We start from the raw sequence: 21,679 nt of genomic DNA, 5'->3' as shown, positions 1-21,679 counted from the left end.
TACTCTGTGTAAGGTGGTCTCTACGGACCCTTCCTTTGCTTTCTTTTGGAAAGGCTGCCTGTGATCAAAAATACTCCTATGCTTGAGGCTGTCCTTTCTGTTTTACTGATGGTCATTCCTCTACAACCATGAAGAACGATGTTTGTCATGTTGGTAGTTCATGGTTGTATTTCTCTCCCCCAACTGATAAATTCATATATTCATTGTTTAAATCCTCTTGCCTTTTATTGCTGCCTCATGGAAACACTTGTAGATGCCTTTGGAAGTAGCGCGCCTGAACCCCAGTCTTCAACCCAAGCTGCTTCTAGCTCTTCCACTGCTGCTGACCTATTGGCTGGTAATGAAAAATAATTACGTGCCATTCTTAATGGGGTGGGGTTTTTTGTTTTTTTTCTGTTGGCTACTTTTCTGCTGTAAACCAATATTTTTGTACTCTGATACAGATATTGGGCAACCGTTCACAGAAGCAGGAAGCCTCACTTCCTTTGCTGCATTAGAAACATATTTCTAAGCCCGTATAGCATTTCTATATTCTCTTTAGCTATTCAGTTTGCAGAAGGTATTTCTGCAATGAACAGCTTGGAATTTGCAGAATGATGATGAGTCTGACAAATTTCTTTAGCCTTTGTCCACATGGAGTATACCATGTAAGAAACGTTCCAATATGTAGATGGATTATTAATATCCTGCACTGACAAGGCTTGTATGGTGTCCTGGGCTCCTTGGAGAAGGAACAGGGTAAAAATGAATTAAATAAAATAAGGAAGAATTCAATAGCAATAGAATTCATCTTCAGAATAGGTTGGATGATTTGAGGCGTAGCTTATAGAAAAAATGGGAATAAAACTGAAGTCACCTAAAATGAGTTTTCCACACAGCATCATCTGTACCAATACACCTATAAGAGAGAACTGCAGGATGTAAGGTACACTATGCTAAGAGTGCTTCTGTGATGACAAGTATATTTTATCCTGCATGTTTGATGCAGAGGCATCCTTTTCCATGGATTCTGTTTCTACTTGGCCCTCCAGTTTGGTGTAGGAAATAGTTACCCACTATATATCCATTTTATTTACTTCTCAGTAGCAAAGCTCTCCATTACTAATAATTAATAACAATGCTATTACTAATAAGCAATATGTTTACAGAGTAATTGCAATTTCATTTCCTTTTTTTATAGTCCAAAGTGAATTTGGACTTCAGCAATGTAGAGGTGAATCCTTTAAAGCATGAAAGCTTCATTGCCAAGCTTTCATGTAATAGCAGAAGTATAAGCATAAACCAACTCTCACGTTAAAAATATTCTTTTGACTTTTAGTTTTTGAAGGCTTTTATGGATTTCAGACATTTGGTAGTAATAAGACTGACTCTTAAATTGTACTCTTACCTGAATATTTTGTTTTGCATAGTAACCAAAAAAGCATGTTAATTTCTCAGTCCCTTTCTCTCACCTACTGCTATAGATTGTCTTTCTCAAATTACAGTATGTTAATATAACAGGTAAAAAGGTGGGGCTGTGATTGGAATGAGTGTGTGTGTTTTTCAAGTATACCTTTTAACTTAGATATTTGCTAATTTAGTTCTGACCACCATACAGGTGAAGATATTTACTATTTAAGTGTTAATTTATTGGAACCAGGGTTCTTGAAAGACAGGAAAGGGAATTTGAAACAAAAGAATGAGGGCTTTGATGTGTATGCACTTGCCCATCAATATACATGATCTGGACCAAAGAGGAGGATTGGTGTGTGTACCACAGTATTTATTGGATAGGGAGCATAACATTATTATATTCTGATAGAAGGAACATATACCTTTCACTTTATTCCTCGTTAGTGCAACCATAACCAGAGTTTAGGGTTTGGGCTGCAGTTCCTTCTGCACCCCATACATTGGTGCAGCATTACAGTTAACCACTACCAACCCTGGTTTGAGTACACTTGAACTCCAATTTGCAATGGCCAGATTCCTAAGCAATGGTTAGTTGTTACATCTTTGCCAGATCTGAAAGAATAGACTGGGAAGAAGGCATAGGACAGCAGCCCAATAAAGCCTGTCCAGTCAAGGGTACATGGGCAATTAAACTGAGAATTTTCATTTCCTTAACATTGCCAGCAACTTGTAGAAGGAGTCATCTTTACCCTCTTCTAGTTTTCCTGGGTGTCAGCAAGGAGGATAGGGTTCTGTCTCCCCTTCAGGTATCTATACACGTCTTATCTCTCCCCACTCCTCTTCCCAAGGTTTTGAACTAGGGAGCTATTAATGCAAGTGTCTTCAGAAGGACAAGGAATTCCCTTCTGCTTTGGAAGAGGTTCCTGTGTTCATTTCTGGCTACCTGGAATTTCTTTTGTTTCTGCTGTTTTAGGTTTTCAGTGAGATCCCAGAAAAGCAGAAGTAGCAATAAGTTAATTAGAAAACACTCATTCTGACAAACATAAACTTTAAGCATTTATTTTAGATGTACAGTTCAAGAAAACACATGTTTTTCTTAACTATGGGCCACACTAGACATTGTATACAGATGCATATAACTTTTCCCAGATGCTCTTTTGTAAATTGAAAAGCATCCTCATGAGGTTTCCATACAACTTGAAGGAGTAGCAGTTGGGATGTGAGTGCTTAACCCCTTCCCTAAGGGCTGTTTGTCCAGTCAAAACCTTGCCTCCTTTCCCCAAGCTATGTTTTACTTGAAAGAGTTAAGCATTCATTCCTTATCCACCACTCCCTCCTGAACCTGCTTTTTAATTTAAAAAAGGGTGGTCTGATGGCATTTGAATCATCAACCTTGCTGAAGCTAATTGGGTTTGGATCTGGTCAATGCCTGCACTGGATTGGAGACTACCTCAGAACCCTGTATGCTGCCTAGAGTTCCATGAAAGAAGTGCAGGAGACAAATGCAATAAAAGAAAAGCTGTGAGAAAAACTGTGTGTAGTATCTACTGTGGCCCTGTTTCACATGGAAAAGAGATGACTGGTTCTCTAAAAAAGATCTATAACACTTAAGAAATAGATTTTAGCTTTTACTGTAGAAACTGTAGGACATGATCATAGGTAAGTGTACGTTTGATTACAACCTCTATTGGCAACCTTCGTTAAGATTCAAAACTGTTGCTATTGGGCCTGAATCATCCTGCAGTATTGTGTATTCATAACTGCATTGGCAACATTTAGTGGTTCAGCTTTGGGGCAACAGATTGTTCTACAGTTGAAACTGTGCAACTATACAACTAAGTCTGGAGTTCTTGAAGGGTTGGAGGTTCTTGGATCTCATTGCAGCAATCCTCCACAATTCAAACAGTGAAAAGAATTGCTGGGACATTCCCAGCTCTTTATCTCCTCCCAAAAGCTGGGCAGGTGCTGGGGAGCCAAAACTTATAATGTTGGAGAATTGGATGGTGGTGGAAAGGCAGGTCAGTATCTTTTCCCTTATCCAGTCAGGTTGCTGGTATTCACGGATTGGGCTGAGCCTGGGGTAGGGAAGAGCGTGCGTTTTCCCCAAGGTACACTTTCTAGTTCTGTGTTTGTGTGTGTGAGATAATTGTTAGTGTTTATCAAATGACTTGCTCATTTCTCCCTCTTTCACTTGTTAAAGGCTTTGGAGGTTCTTTTATTGCTCCGTCTCCATCACCTTCCCCTGTTACACCAGCTCAGGCTACTATACTACAACCCAACTTTGAAGCAGCCTTTGGAGCTTCCCCTTCCCCTTCCCCTGGAGGCAGTTCCTTTGATCCCTCAGGTGAGTTAAGGTTTTCCTGTTCATTTCCAGAACAAAATGCTCCCCCCTCATTTCTGAAATGCAATGCTGATGTGCAAATGGCGTTCAGGAGTTCCTTGATGGTACAAACATCTTCCTGTCTTGTATTCCTTTGAAATGTGTAAATGTTTAGTGCCCTAGTTCTAATGTATAATTTGAAAAACAGTTCTTTCTGTTCAGTTATCCTCTGTAGGATTTCAACACAGATCGAATCAAAGTGCACACATTCTCTTTTTGCATGTGCTTTTTATGCATGTTCGTTTAAAAGGAGCTCCTCTAAGATCACAGACACTTTGTACTGTATTCTCAGCATATGGATGTGTGGTCTTGCTATGTTGCTGACCCTTTCCCAAGCATGTATGGCACAAAAAGTTAAATATAATGGAGCTCCAGGGTATTCCTCCCTTGGCGCAAAGCTTAACTTTTCATCACTGCTCTGTCATTTCTGTTTGTATCTCTTTCATTCTATACTTCCATGCTGGGGCCTTGCTACAAATTTGCAATTTGGGTGAGTTCTGCAACAGAATAAGTAAAAACCAAATAGTTTAGTATTGCTTTGTTTTATTTGACTGCTTGCCAGAGCATAGTGCAACTCTGCTTACTAACATTAGCATGCACATCTGATGTGAATAGGTGTATTTACCATGTAACATTGGTCTAGGTTACAAATTGTTACTTAATTAGGTATGGAGGGGTGATATCAGCTGGGTTCTGGTATCTTTTCCAAAGATGATACCTGAGCTGGTAAAACTAGGCTAACTCATGTCGATATTGGATTCTGTCTTGTAAATTTTTAAGCAACAATTCTTAAACAAAATCCATTATCTTAGATATAGATACTAGAAAGGAGGTAGTTCTGTGAGGTGGGAGAACTCAACTTACAGTTACTTTTCCAATGGACTTTACAAAGATAAAGAGATGTATTTTTAAAACATCAGTAGTTTTAACAGTTATGGGTTTATTTATACTTCTGTCCCAGGAAATCATATTACAAGGTATCTTATTTGGCTTTCTTACACTTGCTCATCTTGAGCAGATGTTATATTCACCAGCTGGAGAAAATATTCTTTGTGCTCATGACCACACATTCTGCCTTGACATTATTGATGCATCCTATTGTAGAAACTATCTAGAACAATCCAAGAAGAATTGTCCATCAAATGTGATGATATATGTTGGGTGTAAAGAGGGCATAAGTGCTTGGTATAGAGAAAGTTGAGGGAGATACATTGAAACTTCCCAGGTTTATAGCAAATAGACTTATTGCCATATGGTATCCCTAACCTTTCACTTTAGCATATCAGAAAGTAACAAAGACCCATGAGAAGATTCTTGTAGCATAATATGTGAATTTACCCTCATCTTGTATAAGTGTGTTTCGTTTTTGTTTTAAAAACCACTTTATTTTTATTTTGGTATGATTTCATGATAATAGTTTGGGAAGCTAAATAGTTACTAATGTTGAAAATGCAGGGTGTGCAAGATCTTAAGAGTTTTCAAGATTAAAAAAAAAGTTAGCAATCATTTAGGCATTTGTCTTGTTGTGCTAGAATACATTGTGTTCAGGATTAGAGTATATCTCAGTGTGTTAGTCAAAAAGCATGCATGTCTTCCATTGGCATTACACTGACATTAATTCTACATTATAGTACTATAAGATACGTAGTTATTTGTATGTGTTACAAAGTTCATGGCTGGACTATTTAGATGTCTGTTGCCTCAAGATTACTTATATGACAGACTGGTGCCCTAAACTACTGTTCTTAAATTTCCAGTGTTTGATGGCTTAGGTGACCTCCTTATGCCAACTATGATGCCATCTGGTCAGCCTCTATCTGCTTCAGGCACAGCCACTACTTCTTCAGCTGCAACCAAAGGCATTGGGAGTGATCTTGATTCCTCTCTTGCAAACCTAGTAGGAAGTAAGTTGGAAAAACTGCTGGGCTTGAAAGTGATTTTTTGTGATATGTGACATATTGTACTGGTCAGCCAGACCTGAGCTATAAGGACTTTGCTCAGTATGCATCTTTTCAGATATGCATTGTCTGTTTGTTAGCTATTGCAAAAGGATGTGTTCCTTCCCATATAGGAAGACAAAGTGATTAGGTTTTCATTTACTGTGTGACAGGAAATTCCTGTTCTCATCCTGAAGTTTGACTCCGAGGTACATAATTTTTTATATTGCTGAGTTGGCTTGTTGTATAATGGAAGCTTAATGTATAACTTAGATGTTTTTAAAAATTAGATAGTAAATAGTGGTCCAAATAAACTGTTTTATATTTCTAAGAGTGGCATTTAAAATAGTCCAGAAAATTAAGTTTGTGGTTTCATGAATGACGAGCTGATGCTGTCTTACAATAAGCTCTGTTTTCTGAGTATGCACTGTGTGTTGTTGTTTTAACTGTCAGTTGAAAGTAATCAGGGCCATATGTTTGTAAGAAGATGCTCTCCTCCACCCCACCCCTGGAGATCAGATAGGATAATGAAATGACGTCTTTCTGTTGGAACTATAAGCGAAAAGTGTTTGAAATCTTTCTGATATATGGTTGATTGTGCATTGTTTTCATTACTTCTATCTTTTCATAGCTAAATAAATGCTGCTTAAGTCAGTCAACCCTAAGATGCCTAGTGATTCAGTGGGCTCACAAACCCATTCAGTAGTAAGAGGTTTCATTCTTCAGGCATGTTGATAGGGAGTGATTATATGTGAAATGGGCAACTAATGAAGTCTCCTATCATATTAAACAAGTTTTCAAATCACTTCTTTATCTTTGCAGATCTTGGCATTTCTGGTACCACATCAAAGAAGTAAGTAGCTAGTAAAATCAAAGTTCCAGATGTTAGTGTACTTTTCAGTGGCTTGCTTTCTATTTGTAATGCTTTTAACATAATAATGTAGACAGTGTTTTTAAAGCTCTGCTTCTGAAAAATAGTCTGTCAGTTCTTACGTATTCCTTCAAATCCATTATTTGGAAAAGTGAAAAAGTAAAATGGTCATGTCAGCAAATTTCTGAAAACTATGTTTTTTATTTTCTGAGAGGTCACAGTCATATGACAGAATGGAACAGTAATATTTCTCCCGAGTATTTGACATGCTGTATATTTCCCGGCATAGTGGAAATTAAGGAACATTCTGCCATTTCAGTTTGTAATGTGTAATAGCCAGTAGTAGACAAATTTAAATGTACTACGAAGGTTCCAACCCCAAATCTTGCTCTGTTTCCAGTTCTTCCCCTTAGGAGAGTAATAGTAGCATTCTATATCATTGCCTGTCTTAGGGGAGACCTTCAGTGGAATGCAGGAGAGAAGAAGTTAACAGGAGGAGCCAATTGGCAACCAAAAGTAGCACCTGCAACGTGGTCAACTGGCGTTCCTCCAAGTGGACCATTGGTACGTAGTGTTACTGGATGCTTCATATTTGTGGAAAATTGCATATGAAGTATGATTGGTGATATATTGGGAAACTATGATTGCAGCAATAAGTTCTGCCATGAGCAAAATCTTTGCCATCCCAGAAAATCAAAATTATTCTTCCAGCTTGTCTGGCACAAAACCTGTTTTCGATAACATTAGGAAGTTTTTTAGGAAATGTATATCCCATCCTGCTATTGTTTAAATTACATTGTTATCACTTGTTGTAGCAGCATAACGCTTCCTCAATGCTCAAGTGGCAACATGTTTTGAGTTTATGCTTAGTGCAATGTTAGTATAACTCCTTCTAAGCACTTTTTTCAGGATTAGGCTGTTGCTACAGCTAATAATAGTACAGCAAATTGTCAGCAACTGAAAATTGTAAAACCATGTACAAGTTTTGCTTGTGAGTAAGTGTACTATTTCTAAGAAAGATTTATATAGTTAAATATTACAAGTGTTTTCTTGTACTACATGATTATCTTTCAGCCTAAGAAAAAGCAAGGGGCAGTATCCAACAGGCACTTACATGCCTGCTGATTTTTTGGCACCCCACTGATTCCTTTCTGCAAGTGGCGACCACCTCTTGCAGAACGGAGATTTAGCACTTCTAGGGGCAACTTTAAATGGGTGGAAATGCTTATTTCTGGAACAGGGCAGGTCAGTGAAGCTCGCATAAGAGAGCTCCATCAACCTGTCCCAATCCAGAAATGAGTGTTTCTGTTCATTCTGGGCCTTCCTGTAGGAAGCACTTAATCTCTGTGTAAGCAGTGGATTCTGCTGCCACAATGGAATCGTCGGGACCCACCATTTGCAGAAAGGAATCAGTGGAGCACAACAGAATCAGGGAGGGCATAAGCTGGATACTACCCAATATTCTGAAAAAGCAATATGTTTGTATATGCTAAACAAACTCAATTTGTAATGAGGTTTTTTTCCTTACCAGAAAGGTTGGACAATTGTTCTTTATGTAAGTAGCCTTTCTTCATAAAGTCTTACTAACTGAGACACTTGGCTACTAAACTAATAAAAATGAAACCATTCTCTGTCTTTACAGCTGGCTTAAAACTGGGTAAACTTTCAATTTCAATGCTATTGGTTCTTACATGTATTGGATGAAGTAACTTCGTTGTTGTTCAGTTGTTCAGTCGTGTCCGACTCTTCGTGACCCCATGGACCATAGCACACCAGGCCTTCCTGTCCTGCGCTCTGTCCTGGAGTGTGCTCAAGTTCATATTCATTGCATCGGTGATGCTATCTAGCCATCTCATCCTCTGCCGTCCCCTTCTCCTTTTGCCTTCAGTCTTTCCCAGCATCAGGGTCTTTTCCAGAGAGTTTTCACTTTACAAACCCGTTTAGACTCTATTTAACTTGAAAGATGCTCTTGAAGGATATCCTTGCTTTTAGTACAGTAGAAGAGAGTGACTGGAATGCTTCACCAATCTAGTCATTGTTAATGTGTCTTCCTTATATTTCAACTCCTCCAAAAACAAATCCTATATCAACTTATCTGGAAGCAACTCACATTGCACTCAATAGGCTTTACTTCTGAATGCATATGATTGTGCTGTTACAGCATTCAACTGGAAAAGTTAGACAAAGGGTTGGAGCCAGACTAAGTTAGCTGAACATAGTGCCCATTGAAATCAGTTGGACTGAAGTCATTACTAACATGCCCTATTTTAATTATTTTTTTGGGATAAACAAGTTTATGAGAATTATGAGTTGATTATATAAGACAAAAAAGTTTTTTTTATGTAATTTAAAGAAATTAGTGTAGAGTCAACCCAAAGTGTATAATTAAAATATTTTTGTAAGTGGGATTCATTTCTTTTTGTTTGTCTATAGTAGACATGGGGTAGCCGTGGCTTAGTGGTTAAGACACTGAATTGCAGACCGGAAGGTCAGCAGGACAGCAGTCGGAGACCCGAGTGCTGCGTGACGGAGTGAGCTCCCGTCTTCAGTCCCAGCTTCTGCCAATCTAGCAGTTCGAAAGCAAGAAATTGCAAGTAGATAAATAGGTACCCCTTCGGCGGGAAAGGTGACAGCATTCCATGCACCTTGGTGTTCAGTCATGCCGGCCACATGACCACAGAAGCGTCTTTGGACAGCGCTGGTTCTTCGGCTTAGAAATGGAGATGAGCACCACACCCTAGAGTCGGACACAACTGGTTGGGGACACCTTTACCTTTTTATAGTAGACATACAGAGAGACGTGACAGATGCAGCTGGAAAGCCACACTGACATGTAGTCTGACATCAAATGAGCATTGGCTCATCTAGAAGTAGCAATATATCTGAGCTACATCATTGCGTTGCTTGTACATGCATAGGTTCTCTTCACACAATAAGAAAACCTGCAAGGAATACAGAGCCTGTCTACATGGCTGGGAGTTTGTAGGAAGTTTTTTCTGTCTAAAACATGCATAGATTGTGCCTGAAATCGGTTATTTCCAGCATGATAGCATTTAACATAACTAACCGGTTCTATATCAACTTAACTTTAGCAGAATAAGAAAATGGCAAAATGGACTTCTGTATTGAGTGTTGAACAGTAACTTCATTTTGGAATTGAATACTGGGGTTTTTAACAGTGTTAGTGTAGTAGAAACTCTAATCAGTTGGCGGCGTGTCTTTTATTTTGGTTCGTAGACAGGATCTGTGCCTCCAGCAGGTGCCGTCCCTCCTACATCAGGTGCTCCCCCTACACAGCCTGGATCAGGATTTGGAATGGTGAGTGAAATGCTATAAACTAATAACGATTTATTATTTTTATAAATAAAATAACTGGCCAAGCGCAATGCCAGGAAGGATTACCACCACCTGCCGCTTCTCCCATTGACCTTTGCTTCCTTTTTGACTTATGACCAAGACATTGCACCTTGCCCTTAAAAAAATACTCAGCAATTCTGCAGTGGGAAAAGCAAAAGTCATAAGTTATATGAATAACCCCATGTTATTTATATGCAAGCTTGCTTAAGTTGGATAGTTTGGATGCTTCCAGAAGGGGAAAAAGCTAAGCAAACCACTGAAGCTTTGCTCCTGGCAACTGGAAACTCCACCCCCGTGTCCCAGATTTCTTCAGCCCATGCCCCAGCACAGGCTGGTTCTGAGCTTTTCTGTCCCACAGATTAAAGCTTATCTTTTGAACCCTGAGGGCAACAGACATGCTCTTTCAGAAATTGATTCTCTGGATGCTGAATGATGCACCCAACACCCATTTCTGTTCTTGTGACTGTAGAATACACATGGCTTCTGCTGGGGTTTGCCAGCACATAACCTATGGTAATACAAACTACCTGAAGAGGCTGTAGAGGGGTATGGAATTAACACTTCTAGTCTGAACTCTGACACAAATTAGACTGTGCATTCCCAGAAGAATGGAGCGTAGCAGTACCTGTTTTGTAAATACCTTGTTGGAGCCCCAGGCAGGTAAGCCCGAGGCTTCCTTTGTTTTTAGTGCATACACCATTCATCCTTCTCAAATACTTTTCAGCAACCTCCTGGAGCAGGTGTTCCAATGATGCCACAGCAGCCAGTTATGTACGGACAGCCTATGATGAGGCCACCATTTGGAGCAGCTGCAGGACCTGGTGCACAAGTAAGGGTTAACAATTTGTCTCTGCTGTTAGGAAAATATAAGCTTGTTTGGCTGTTTGCCTCCTATTAGTCACATGGCTCTCTGTATTCTCAGCTATTGCTTTGTTTAACTGCTTTGAACATTGAAAATGTTAAACCATATATGCAAGTACATGTTAGAAGCATTTCTGTTTTTAGGTAGTTAATTAAATTTCTATCCCACCTTTGTTCCTCTTGGAAGGAACCCAAGGCAGCTGACATAGACCTCCTCTCCATTTTATTTTCACAACAACCCTGTGAGGTAGGCTAGGTTGAGAGTCACTGACTGGCCCAAAGTCACCCAGTGAGCTTCATGGCTGCGTAGGGAATAGAACCCACAGTTTTAAATCTGCTACTGCATTTTAAATCTCTTCATTGCTGCTAGGTTTTACTCTGATTGTAAGCTATTATATTTGATATTGTATTTTATGCTGTATTTTGTGATATTAATTTTTGTGAACCATCCAGAGAGCTTCAGCTATTGGCAGTGTAGAAGTGTAATAAATTAATTAAATAAACGCAGATTTCCCGAGTCCCAATCCCACACTCTAACCACTATACCACACTAGCTTTCAGGGGGTTTTCTATTAATATAATTCACATGCATACTACTTTTCTTTAGCTAAAACCATACTACTTTTCTTTAGCTAAAACCAAAATGTCTTATTTTGTCCATTTTGTTTTATTTTTAGCTATCTCTAATGTGGCCAGTTACTACTGCATTAAATCACCAACAAACTCAAATAATAGCCTAGTGCTCATCATCAAACTGGAGAGAGATCAACTTCCTATCCAAACAAAAGCCATATCCCTGGGCAGGGAGTTTCATAAGGCAGGTGCCATAACGGAAAGGCCCTCCTGTCCTCATGGATCAAGCTTCCTTAACAGGGGGATACTAAAACAGTATCTCAACCCCAACCCTAAAGGCTGGGGGAAGTTTATTCTAGTAAAACTTTCTTTGTGATACAAGCCACTATCTCTTCACTTGTTTTTTTTAACTTCCCTGCCACTACTAGCAGCGTGAAACACATGACGTAACTGCCAAATGCTAGCTAATATAGTATGTGCCACTTCTGGATATGTTTAACTCAAAGCCCTTTTTCATTTGCAGAATTTTATGTGGGGGGTACAGATGACATTGTCTTACACTTGCAACCCTCCCATATTTTCCTACTGCTTCTTTTGTCCCTTTTCTTACCCTAGAAAATCCATTAAGGAGGAAACGACAGAATAGCTGCACGATGGGTTTTTTTGGTAGTGCTTGGAGCTGTCCATCTGGAACCACCCAAAATGTGTTTAAAATAGCTGATTACATCTGTGGGACAAGCTGGAAAGTGGGAATACTACTCATGCACAGAATCTCCATCACATCTTAATTTTGCTTGTAACAGGATCCTAATATTTTTCTTTCCGTTATTCTCATGCTCATGTCTTCTCTTTTTTGTTTCTTGCTTTTTAAAGCTCTCTCCAACTCCTACATCGGCTACTCAGAGCCCCAAGAAACCTCCAACAAAGGACCCATTAGCAGATCTTAACATCAAAGATTTCTTATGAACTATTTAAGGTATGGAATTGCTTCTTACATCCTTCACTGGAATATAGTCAGTCTTACTTGCACTCCCCTCTGGTATTTCACAGGTGATTCTAAAAATCCAACTCAGTTTGGAAGGTTTATTACTGTGTTGAATGTCCTTGAGGCCTGATTTTTATTTTCATTTTTGCTGAAAAGGTCATTTTGGAGTGTATGCGACAATGTTTATTAAAGAAATCCTACCTTCCTTTCTCCTTTCATGCCTTTTTCTACACCTGTGGCAAACATTGTCCCCCTGAACGGCTGCTTGTGGTGGGGACAGGAGAGGAGGGGTGAGGAAATGCATTCTGCTCTCTCACAGTGGGATGCGAATCTAAATGCACATTCTGTTGGAAGTATTCTTCTGTGGATCTTGTTCCTCCATACTGCATTACCTACAGCCTGGTTACCTCAATAATGGTGTTACTTTCTCCCCAAACCTGCCCCCTTGCAAACTGGTGTGCACCCTTTTGCCAAGGGGGCAAAAAAAAAAAAAGAAGCCAACGGGAGGGAGTACATTTTGCAAAAAGTGAAAATGTTTGTGACACATCCCAGCTGAGCTCTAGTATGCACCTTTTCTTAGATGTTAACACAGATGCTTTCAAACCAAAAGTGGATTATAGAGAATAACGTAAAAATCGCAATACAACAAGAGTCTCAGCATAAACCAAAAATGGCTAAAGATCAAAAGGCAAATAAACAGGTCTTCAGCTGGCACTGAAAAAGTAATCAATTTTGGCTCCAGGTGCAACTCCTCTCCCCCCTGCCCCAGCCCCTGAAAAAGTACAGGGAGTTGTTCTCTGCATATACAGACATCTGCATGGGAGCATCTGTGTTGCATGTTAAATTATGATCATGCAAGGTATCCCTGACTGCCTCTCCACAACAAGAACATGATCTTCAGTTTAGAAAACATCTTAACCAGGTGTGCCTAGTGGGGGGAAGAGTTTTCATGAATGTGTGTGAGACCCTCTATAGATATATTTATTTATTATTTATTATAATACTTTTATACCACCCAATGTATTAAAATCCCTAAGCAGTTCATAATAAAATACAAGATAACAAGATAAAAACAATGCATAATTAAGATATTACAGCACCATAGGCAATAAAACAGGTTAATAGCAGAATCCCCCACAGGTCAGGGAAAGCCTGCGTGAACAAGTGTGTTTTCAAGAGGCATTTCTGCCTCTCCAACTTCATATGGGAGAGCATTCCAACGAGTGGATACCACTTGGCAACATTCCATTGCCTGCGGAAAGACCAATAACGCATTCTCATAAGACCTCAGGGGACAACTGGGGGGGGGGGTGGATGGATGGATGGATAGATAGATAGAATGTGTGGATGAACATTTGATTTCAAATATGTATATAATCGGCCATCTGAAGAAAAAAAAACACCTTTACACAACTGAAGGAAGTAAAGATGCATTTCTGCCTAGTACATATTCTTCTCCATCTTCTAAGCCAGCCTTTCCCAACCTGGTGCCCTTCAGGTGTGTTGGAGTGCAAGTCCCATCAGCCCCAGCAACCATGGCCAATGGTAAGGGATTATATGAGTTATAGTCCAAAAAATGGAGAGGACACCAGGTTTGGGAAGGCTGTTCTAAGCCTTCTGGCAAGTTGTATCATGAAACTAAATTCAGATGCTTGTTACTTGATCTCTTTAACTCTTTTCCCCCCTTCATAACTGTAGTTTTCTGACAGGATAACTGAAGATGCAAGTTTGGAATCTGCAAACAAGAATTTTGTTGCTCAGAGTTTCCAAGTGAGCCACCACTACCAAACCCAGTGCTTACTCAGACTTCTCTCCTACTTCCAAAACGTGTAGCACAGCTGTGAAAGTGAACATTAGGAATGTGTACTACCTTAGTTGTTACCCCTTCTCTCTCTCTCTCTTTCTCAGTTTGTGTACTTGGATTATTATTTATGTGTTTTACAACTTAAACAATGGATGTATGTTTCTGATGCCTTCTTAGTGCTTTTCTGAACCTATCCAATAGGGACGGATTATGCAGCTGTTGTGTGGTGAGCCATTTGGAGCGACGTGTCTGTGTTTCTGGAGGTCTTAATGTAAATAACTCTGGCAAACCCTCTAAATTTTTCCCTTTGAAGTCCTTGTATATCTGTTATACAAAACAATTGTGTGATGATATTGGGTAGTAAGAAAAGCACTCTCAATCTTACAAACTCTCTTTTGTGTGGAATACATTTTCCCCCCCAATGCAAGAATCTCAATTTGTTGTGGGATATGTTTTATTTTTGTGGCGCTGTACATGTTAAGGTAAATTATACTTTAAAGTAATATAAAGGAAAACTCCCATTTAACACATCTTCCATCAAGTTGCTTTGTGAATCATTTAAAAAATAACTGAAAATACCTTAACATGTTTCTTTTAAAAACATTTACGGATCTTTTGTTTTTGTTTTAAAAACCAGTTTATTTATCAGCTCTTGTTTTAAATGCACTGAAGATAAGTAAAGGGTAAGTTTCTTTCCATGTAGTTGAGAAAAAACAATTGTAGCAAGGTAGACATTGCAAGGATTGTCAGGCTAATCAGCTTTGCTGATTGTCCAGCTAATCAGTGTAACTGGCAAATCATGAAAAATGTATTTTTATTTTTTTATTCAGCTTTTACCTAAATCTGTTAGTTTGGTGCTTCTATGTATATGCCTTAGACTAGTTTTTTTTTTCCATCCCCATACAGCACTGTATATCTGTCAGTGATTAGAAGTCACACTAAACTGGAGAACTGCACCCTTTACTGTAAACAACAACAACAAAAAATTGTTCTTTTAACGTTTTAGTTTGTTCTCTCATACTGTTTGTGCTGATGGCTTGGCTTAAGATTTTGATTCCTTAATAAGGTCACTGTTGATCAGTGTTACAAGTGGCTTGGCAGCTCTTCGTAAAAGCATATTAGGTTGGAAAGATGTTCACCTAAGTCTTTCAAATTAACTATTTAATCAATATATGGTACCATTTTAAAAAAGTGGTTGTATCTGAATTTATTGTGGGGATGACATACACTGTAATGACAGAGAGTTAGAGAGAGAATTTCAAAGTGGGTTTTCTTTGTATTTTGGTTTGAGAAAAACCCAGTGCATGTATACCCTCTGAGATGCAATAAAACACCTTGATCAAAGTAAATTCAAACACAAAAGTTGTCTCCTTTAATTTCATAAGCAGTTACCCAGAATTAGCTACTTTGTGTCTATAGTAGGGGCACAATAGCTGCAGTCTACAGATTTGATATACCTGTTCAAAGCTGGGGAGATCTTGCTGTTTTGTTTCTAAAACTGAGAAGTCATATCCAATGTACATCAAATCCTCATTTGAATTTTCTGGAATTTTAAATGTCATGTAGCTGTTGTAGCATTTCCCACAACAATTCAGAGAATGTTCTAACAGTCTGCAGTGCAATCCTATGCATGTTTACTCAATGTTCCACTGTGTCCAGTTTGGATTAATTCCAGAAAAGTGTGCAAAAGATTGCCACTTGAGAGTGTACGCAGGGCCATCAGTGTGAGAAATATACTGGAAAGGTGTTTATTGTAGATGTCAAGGAGAAATCTGTGGTGTTGGCTTGTATCACTATGTACACTTGAAATTGTGTTTTTTTTTAACAGTCAAAGTGATTTTGTCCCAAAAGGGATATTGTAATGCTGAAAAAGGTGCAGGAAAGAGCAACCAAAATTAACAGGGAGCTGAAGCAACTCCCATGCAAGGAGAGGTCACAGTACCAAAGGTTATTAAGTTAAGGAAAAAGCAGGTAAAGGGGGAACATGATAGAAATGTGTAAAACTATGGATGGTGTAGAGAATGTAGATAGAATTTTTCTCCCTCTCTCAAATTAGAACCCAGGATCGTCCCATGATGCTGAATAGTAGGAGATTCAGGACAAGCAAACATGAGTACTTTTGCACAGTGAGTAGTTAAACTATGGAATTTGTGGTAAAGGCCACCAACATAGACAGTTCGAAAAGGGGGTTAGACAAATTCATGGAGGAGAAGGCTGTCAGTGGCTACTAGTCCTCATAACTATATGCTGCCTCCAGTATCAAGGCAGTACACCAGTTGTTGGGGAACAACCAAGTGAGAGGGCTGTCCCCTTGTGCCCTGCTTGTGGGCTTCCCATAGGGCATCTGGTTGGCCACTGTAGGAAACAAGATGCCAGACTATAGGCCTTTGGTCTGATGTACTAGGGTTCTTATGTTTGTTCAGTTCATCAGGTTTAGTTTTCAGAGTTTATTGGGCAATGGTGACTGTCATGTTAATATTAGTATCTGAAGTTACAATAGACCAAGTACTAGGTTTGTTCTGACAGACAGCAGCTTTCCAGCATCTGAGGAATACGTCTTCCCCAATACTGGGACTGAGACTTTTTACATAACAAGCATGGGCACTGTCACTGAGCCATGACCTATCATGGTTGCATCCTTCTTAAAATGTGGTTCTGGGCACCACACTTTAAGAAGGATGCAGACAAACTGGAGAGGGTTCAGAGAAGGACAACCAAGATGATCAGGGGACTGGAAACAAAGCCCTATGAAGAGAGGCTGAAAGAACTGGGCATGTTTAACCTTGAGAAGAGAAGACTGAGGGGAGATATGATAGCGCTCTTCAAGTACTTGAAGGCTGACACAGAGAGGAAGGCCAGGATCTCTTCTCGATCATCCCAGGCTGCAGGACGTGGTATAATGGGCTCAAGTTACAGGACGCCAGATTCCGGCTGAACATCGGGAAAAACTTCCTGACTGTTTGAGCAATACGACAATGGAACCAATTACCTAGGAAGGTAGTGGACTCTCCCACACTGGAGGCATTGAAGACGAGGCTGGACAGCCATTTGTCAGGGATGCTCTGACTTGGATTCCTGCACTGAGCAGGGGGTTGGACTCGATGGCCTTGTAGGCCCCTTCCAACCCTACTATTCTATGATTCTATCCTCTACATGAAATAAGTTCATTCATTCATTCATTTCATTTCTATACTGCCCAATAGCCAAAGCTCTCTGGGCGGTTCACAAAAATTAAAACCAAAAGGCGCAGGATAGAGCAATATAAAATATGAAAGCATTAAAACCACAGTATAACAATAGAACCAGAATAAAATGTAGCAGCAATGCAGAGATTTAAAATACAGATTTAAATCACCAAAGCTAAAAGACTAGGAAGCTAAAATCCTAGTATTGGAGAATACTGGCGCTGGAAGGAGTACAACGTAGGTACCAGGTGAACCTCTCTAGGGAGCTCATTCCACAGCTAGGGTGCCACAGCAGGAAAGGCCCTCCTCCTGGTAGCCACCTGCCTCACTTCCTTTGGCAGGGGCTCATGGAGAAGGATTGCTGAGGATGATCTTAGGGTCCAGGCAGGCACATATGGGAGAAGGCAGTCCTTCAGATAACCTGTCCCCAAGCTGTTAAGGGCTTTGAATATTAATACCAGTTGCTATGGTCACAGCATTTTTTTTAAATGTCCTGTGATTTCCCCCTTCCCCCACCCTGCCTTTTAAAGGAAGAAATAAGAGGCTCATAGGTCAGTGGTAGTGCACATGCTCCACTTGCAGAATGTCCCAGCTGACATATACCCACTAGCACTGCCCATCCTTGAGAGGGGTTGTCAAAGCAAAAGTCCTGCTAGGCCATAACCTCACTATCACATTCCTTAGATTGCGGCAGTTGAGATGGAGGATTCAGCATTGTGCTGTGTATGAACTACATGTCACCCTGTCCTGAGAGAACCGTGGCCTTACTATTGTCCCAGTGGGTTTTCTGACAGTGTGACCAGAGCAGCTCCTCATCACTATAATGTTACAGATGTTTCTGCTGCTTGAAGCCAAGTCATAGTACAGTTATAGACCAGTCCAGGTAGCAAGGAGAATCACAGAAGTCACCCAGGGTCCAGGATGAGCACTAGGCATAGTTCTTAGGGGATAGTTCGGCAATCGCATGGAGCTGATAGGATTGTGAAGCAACCAGGGGTGATTTGGGGACCTGACACTTTTGAGCCTTGAAAATTTGATTGATTGATTGATTGATTGATTGCATTTATATCCCGCCTTTTTTCCTCTTGCAAGGAACCCAAGGTGGCTTACATTATCCTCCTCCTCTCCCTTTTATCCTCACTACAACAACCCTGTGAGGTAGGTTGGGCTGAGAGTGTGTGACTGGCCCAAAGTCACCCAGTGATCTTCCATGGCTGAGTGGGGACTAGAACCCAGATCTCCCAGCTCCCAGTCCAACACTCTTGCCATTACACCACACTGGCTCTCCACACCAGAACATTTTAATTCTCTGTTCAGAAGAAAGCCCTCTTAATTTTAGCGAGGCTTAGTTTCCATGTATACGTACATATGATTGACATCTTAATCCTAATATTTCTAAATGGCTCAGCTATGTAAAAATCAAAGAAAGGAGCAAGTATTGTAGAGTTCTTGAAGGCTTTTGTTTAATCTCCTTGGTCAAGTCTGGACACGTCCAGGTTGTATTATCTGGAATAACTGCAAGGGCTTGAGAGAGAGGAACTTCTTAGTATGGCACTGTTTTCACCTTAAGCTTCTGAGAGATCTAGCTGGAGCAGTGCTTCTTAAATTCTGGGTTCTGACTTGTCCCTGGCAGATTGCACAATAAGGGTTTGTTTGTTTGTTTTCATTTTCAGGATGTATATATATTTTGTCTTTTACCAAGCAAAGCACGAAGAGTTACTGTTGTGCAGCCCTGTTAAGAGACAGGCTCGTTTCCTCCCTCATATGTCATGCTTAAATTCTTTTCAAATACATACTGCTTATATTAACATTAAAAATGAAATATAAAATATAAACTCGCCCAGGGTTTACTCCTGATGTGATATTCTTTTATTTTCTGTTGTAGAGGGTAAAAAGGTAGGGCTCAAGAGATGGAGTTCGTGAACAAATAGTCGAGTACATTTATAGGTTCAAAGTGTTTGAGAAGCACTGACCTGGAAACAGGCTTTTGCATCTCAGGCTGCCCTCTGCTGGATATATAATAAAAAAAATCTTAACGCACTGAAGATGCAACTCCATAGCATGTTACAGTTCTGTGTGTCACACTTTAGTTTTACCAGTGTTTGCATGTGTGAAGTGTTCCTCACAGGCTGCATACTAGTTTCATGAGGAGCCCTGGAACCAGCAGGTGGCAGTCTGGAACTTGCTGTGGAATGTTAGTTGCATATATAACAACTTGTCCTTAAGCATATTTACTCAGAAGTGAGCCTAACTGAGAGTTCAATTAGACTTTCCTCCTAAGTAATGTGAATAGGGTTATGACCTTAGTTTAGTTCTCATCTGCTAGGATCAGGCCTTCTCAATGATGCCAGTGCAGGGGATAATAGGTGGAATCTGCTTTCTTGCCATTATCTGTTCCTGTTTTAAGATAAGAGGAGAGTTCAGAATGTCCCACTGCTACGTGATGGTAATGCCAGCTCAAATCATAAGAATTTCAGGGAGTCTCATGGGTCACAATTCAGAGAAATATATGCAAGTAGCTCTAGACACAATATAGGCTTGTGCCACATAGTACGTTTTAGAAAGAGGAGTTGCATAATATGTAAAATAAATATGGAGACAATAGATAAGTCCTAAGAACATAAGAACCATGCTGGATCAGACCAAGGGTCCATCTAGTCCAGCATTCTGTTCACACAGTGGCCAATCAGCTGCCCACGGGAAACCCACAAGCAGGACACGAGTGCAGTAGCACCCTCCCGCCTATGTTTCCCAGCAACGGGTGTACATAGGCATACTGCCTCTGAGGCTGGAGGTACCATATAGCTAGGACTAGCAGCCATTTATAGCCTTCTCCTCCAGAAATTTGTCTAACCCCCTTTTAAAGCCATCCAAATTGGTGGCCATCACTACATCTTGTGGTAGTGAATTCCATCATTTACCTATGTGCTGTGTGAAGAAGTACATCCTTTTATCTGTTCTGCTTGTGTTTTCCTGGTTGACAGCTGGTTGGCCACTGTCCTAAGGAGCTTATGATACCAAGCAAGAGCACTAACTCTCATTCCTACTTTGAGTGCCTACAATGGGATAAAGCAGTTACCTGGAATCAAGGTTTTGGTCCAAAGCAAAAGGCAAGACTTTGAACTTAACGTGCAAAATCCAATGTGTTGGGCCTACTTAATAAATAGGAGCAACCATAGTTTTCCTCCTCGAAGATACAGGCCTTACAGCATATTGGATTTTTTCACCAAGCAGTTTCAAAGTGATTTAAGTGCTGTAGCAAGAGTTCATGAAGCTTAGCAGTTTGTGTATATCTCAGAATCTTTTGGATTTTGTGGGCATTATGCTCCATAAGTTAATACCATGGTTTACTTTTATCCTATCCTGTAATTTTAGTGTGGTTTTCAATTTTTTAATGCTTTTTTATCTTGCCAGCAGCTAAAAGATGGATTAGGTTTGTATTGAGGTATTTTTAAAAGCTGTTAAAGAACACATGGGATTTACCAACATGCTACTTACAAGCTTAGAATTCTCAGTCTTTTTTTGGAAAGGGGCATGGATGCTGAAATGTGGCACATTAAATTCAGTTCTCTGTGACTCATGTACACTAAGTGTTCAAAGAGGCTTAGAAGATAGATGAGTAGCTCAGGTTCTTATATTGGCTGGGTGAATTTATGTAATTAAGATCTATGGTTGTCTTTCCATAGTTTTATCTAGATCAGGTTGTGCAAGTTCTATGTTTGAATGTGCACAAGCATGGAATAAATGGGTGCTTTCCCCCTTTCCCTTGTGTTTTTTTTAAAAAGATTTGAGTTACAGTGATTGCACATTGTTGCTGACTATTGTTATAAACCTGTTTGCACAGCTAATAGCATGTATTGAAAAGTCACACCTTTTGCTCCCTGAACAAACAAGGAGAGGTTTCTTGAAAACAACCCATAATTCATTCTTTTATAGTAAGGGGAAACCATTCTGGACCAATGGATGGGGCTGCATTATGGTTTATATAAACAAGCAACTATGGGTGAAAAACAGAAAATTGTCTCTATATAGACGAGCAGTATGAGAAGCAACCATGTCTTTTGACAGTTCATGAATGATGTGGAAAGTAACTATGCAGACATGTCAACCATGCTTCTAAGGTGACCTAAGAACCAGCCATAAGTCCTACTGCAATAAATGGGACGAGGTAGATTCATAAAATGGTATAGGAACTTGGAAGTCTGTATGATGAAACAGTAATTGAATAACCTGCTGTTGATCAGCTGTTCTGCAGAGAGGAAGAGTAGGAAAGAGTTGTGTCCTGCCCCTTCCCAATTTTCTTCCACCAGCACAGACCTTCTCCCTTTGCCTCT

The 21,679-nt window shown here is 39.9% G+C and overlaps 1 protein-coding gene across 2 annotated transcripts in view; it reads left to right on the top strand.

The window, feature by feature from the left end:
• The window catches only part of SNAP91 (synaptosome associated protein 91), a 108,811-nt gene extending 93,293 nt beyond the window's left edge, over nt 1-15,518 (top strand). For both annotated transcript variants that reach the window (XM_084827017.1, XM_084827018.1), the window contains 9 exons: nt 254-337; nt 3,593-3,736; nt 5,530-5,676; nt 6,532-6,562; nt 7,033-7,144; nt 9,818-9,898; nt 10,662-10,766; nt 12,245-12,347; nt 14,055-15,518. In XM_084827017.1, coding sequence (XP_084683143.1) covers nt 254-337; nt 3,593-3,736; nt 5,530-5,676; nt 6,532-6,562; nt 7,033-7,144; nt 9,818-9,898; nt 10,662-10,766; nt 12,245-12,337 — 797 coding nt within the window. In that variant the 3' untranslated portion in view covers nt 12,338-12,347; nt 14,055-15,518. The remainder of the gene's footprint in view (nt 1-253; nt 338-3,592; nt 3,737-5,529; nt 5,677-6,531; nt 6,563-7,032; nt 7,145-9,817; nt 9,899-10,661; nt 10,767-12,244; nt 12,348-14,054) is intronic.
• The last annotated feature ends 6,161 nt before the right edge of the window (nt 15,519-21,679 follow it).

The sequence above is a fragment of the Heloderma suspectum genome, chromosome 1 (genome assembly GCF_057233095.1).
Source record: "Heloderma suspectum isolate Gila_16-S chromosome 1, 16-S_ref, whole genome shotgun sequence".
In the NCBI taxonomy this organism is placed as follows: domain Eukaryota; kingdom Metazoa; phylum Chordata; class Lepidosauria; order Squamata; family Helodermatidae; genus Heloderma; species Heloderma suspectum.
This window is presented reverse-complemented; position numbering and strand designations above follow the sequence as displayed.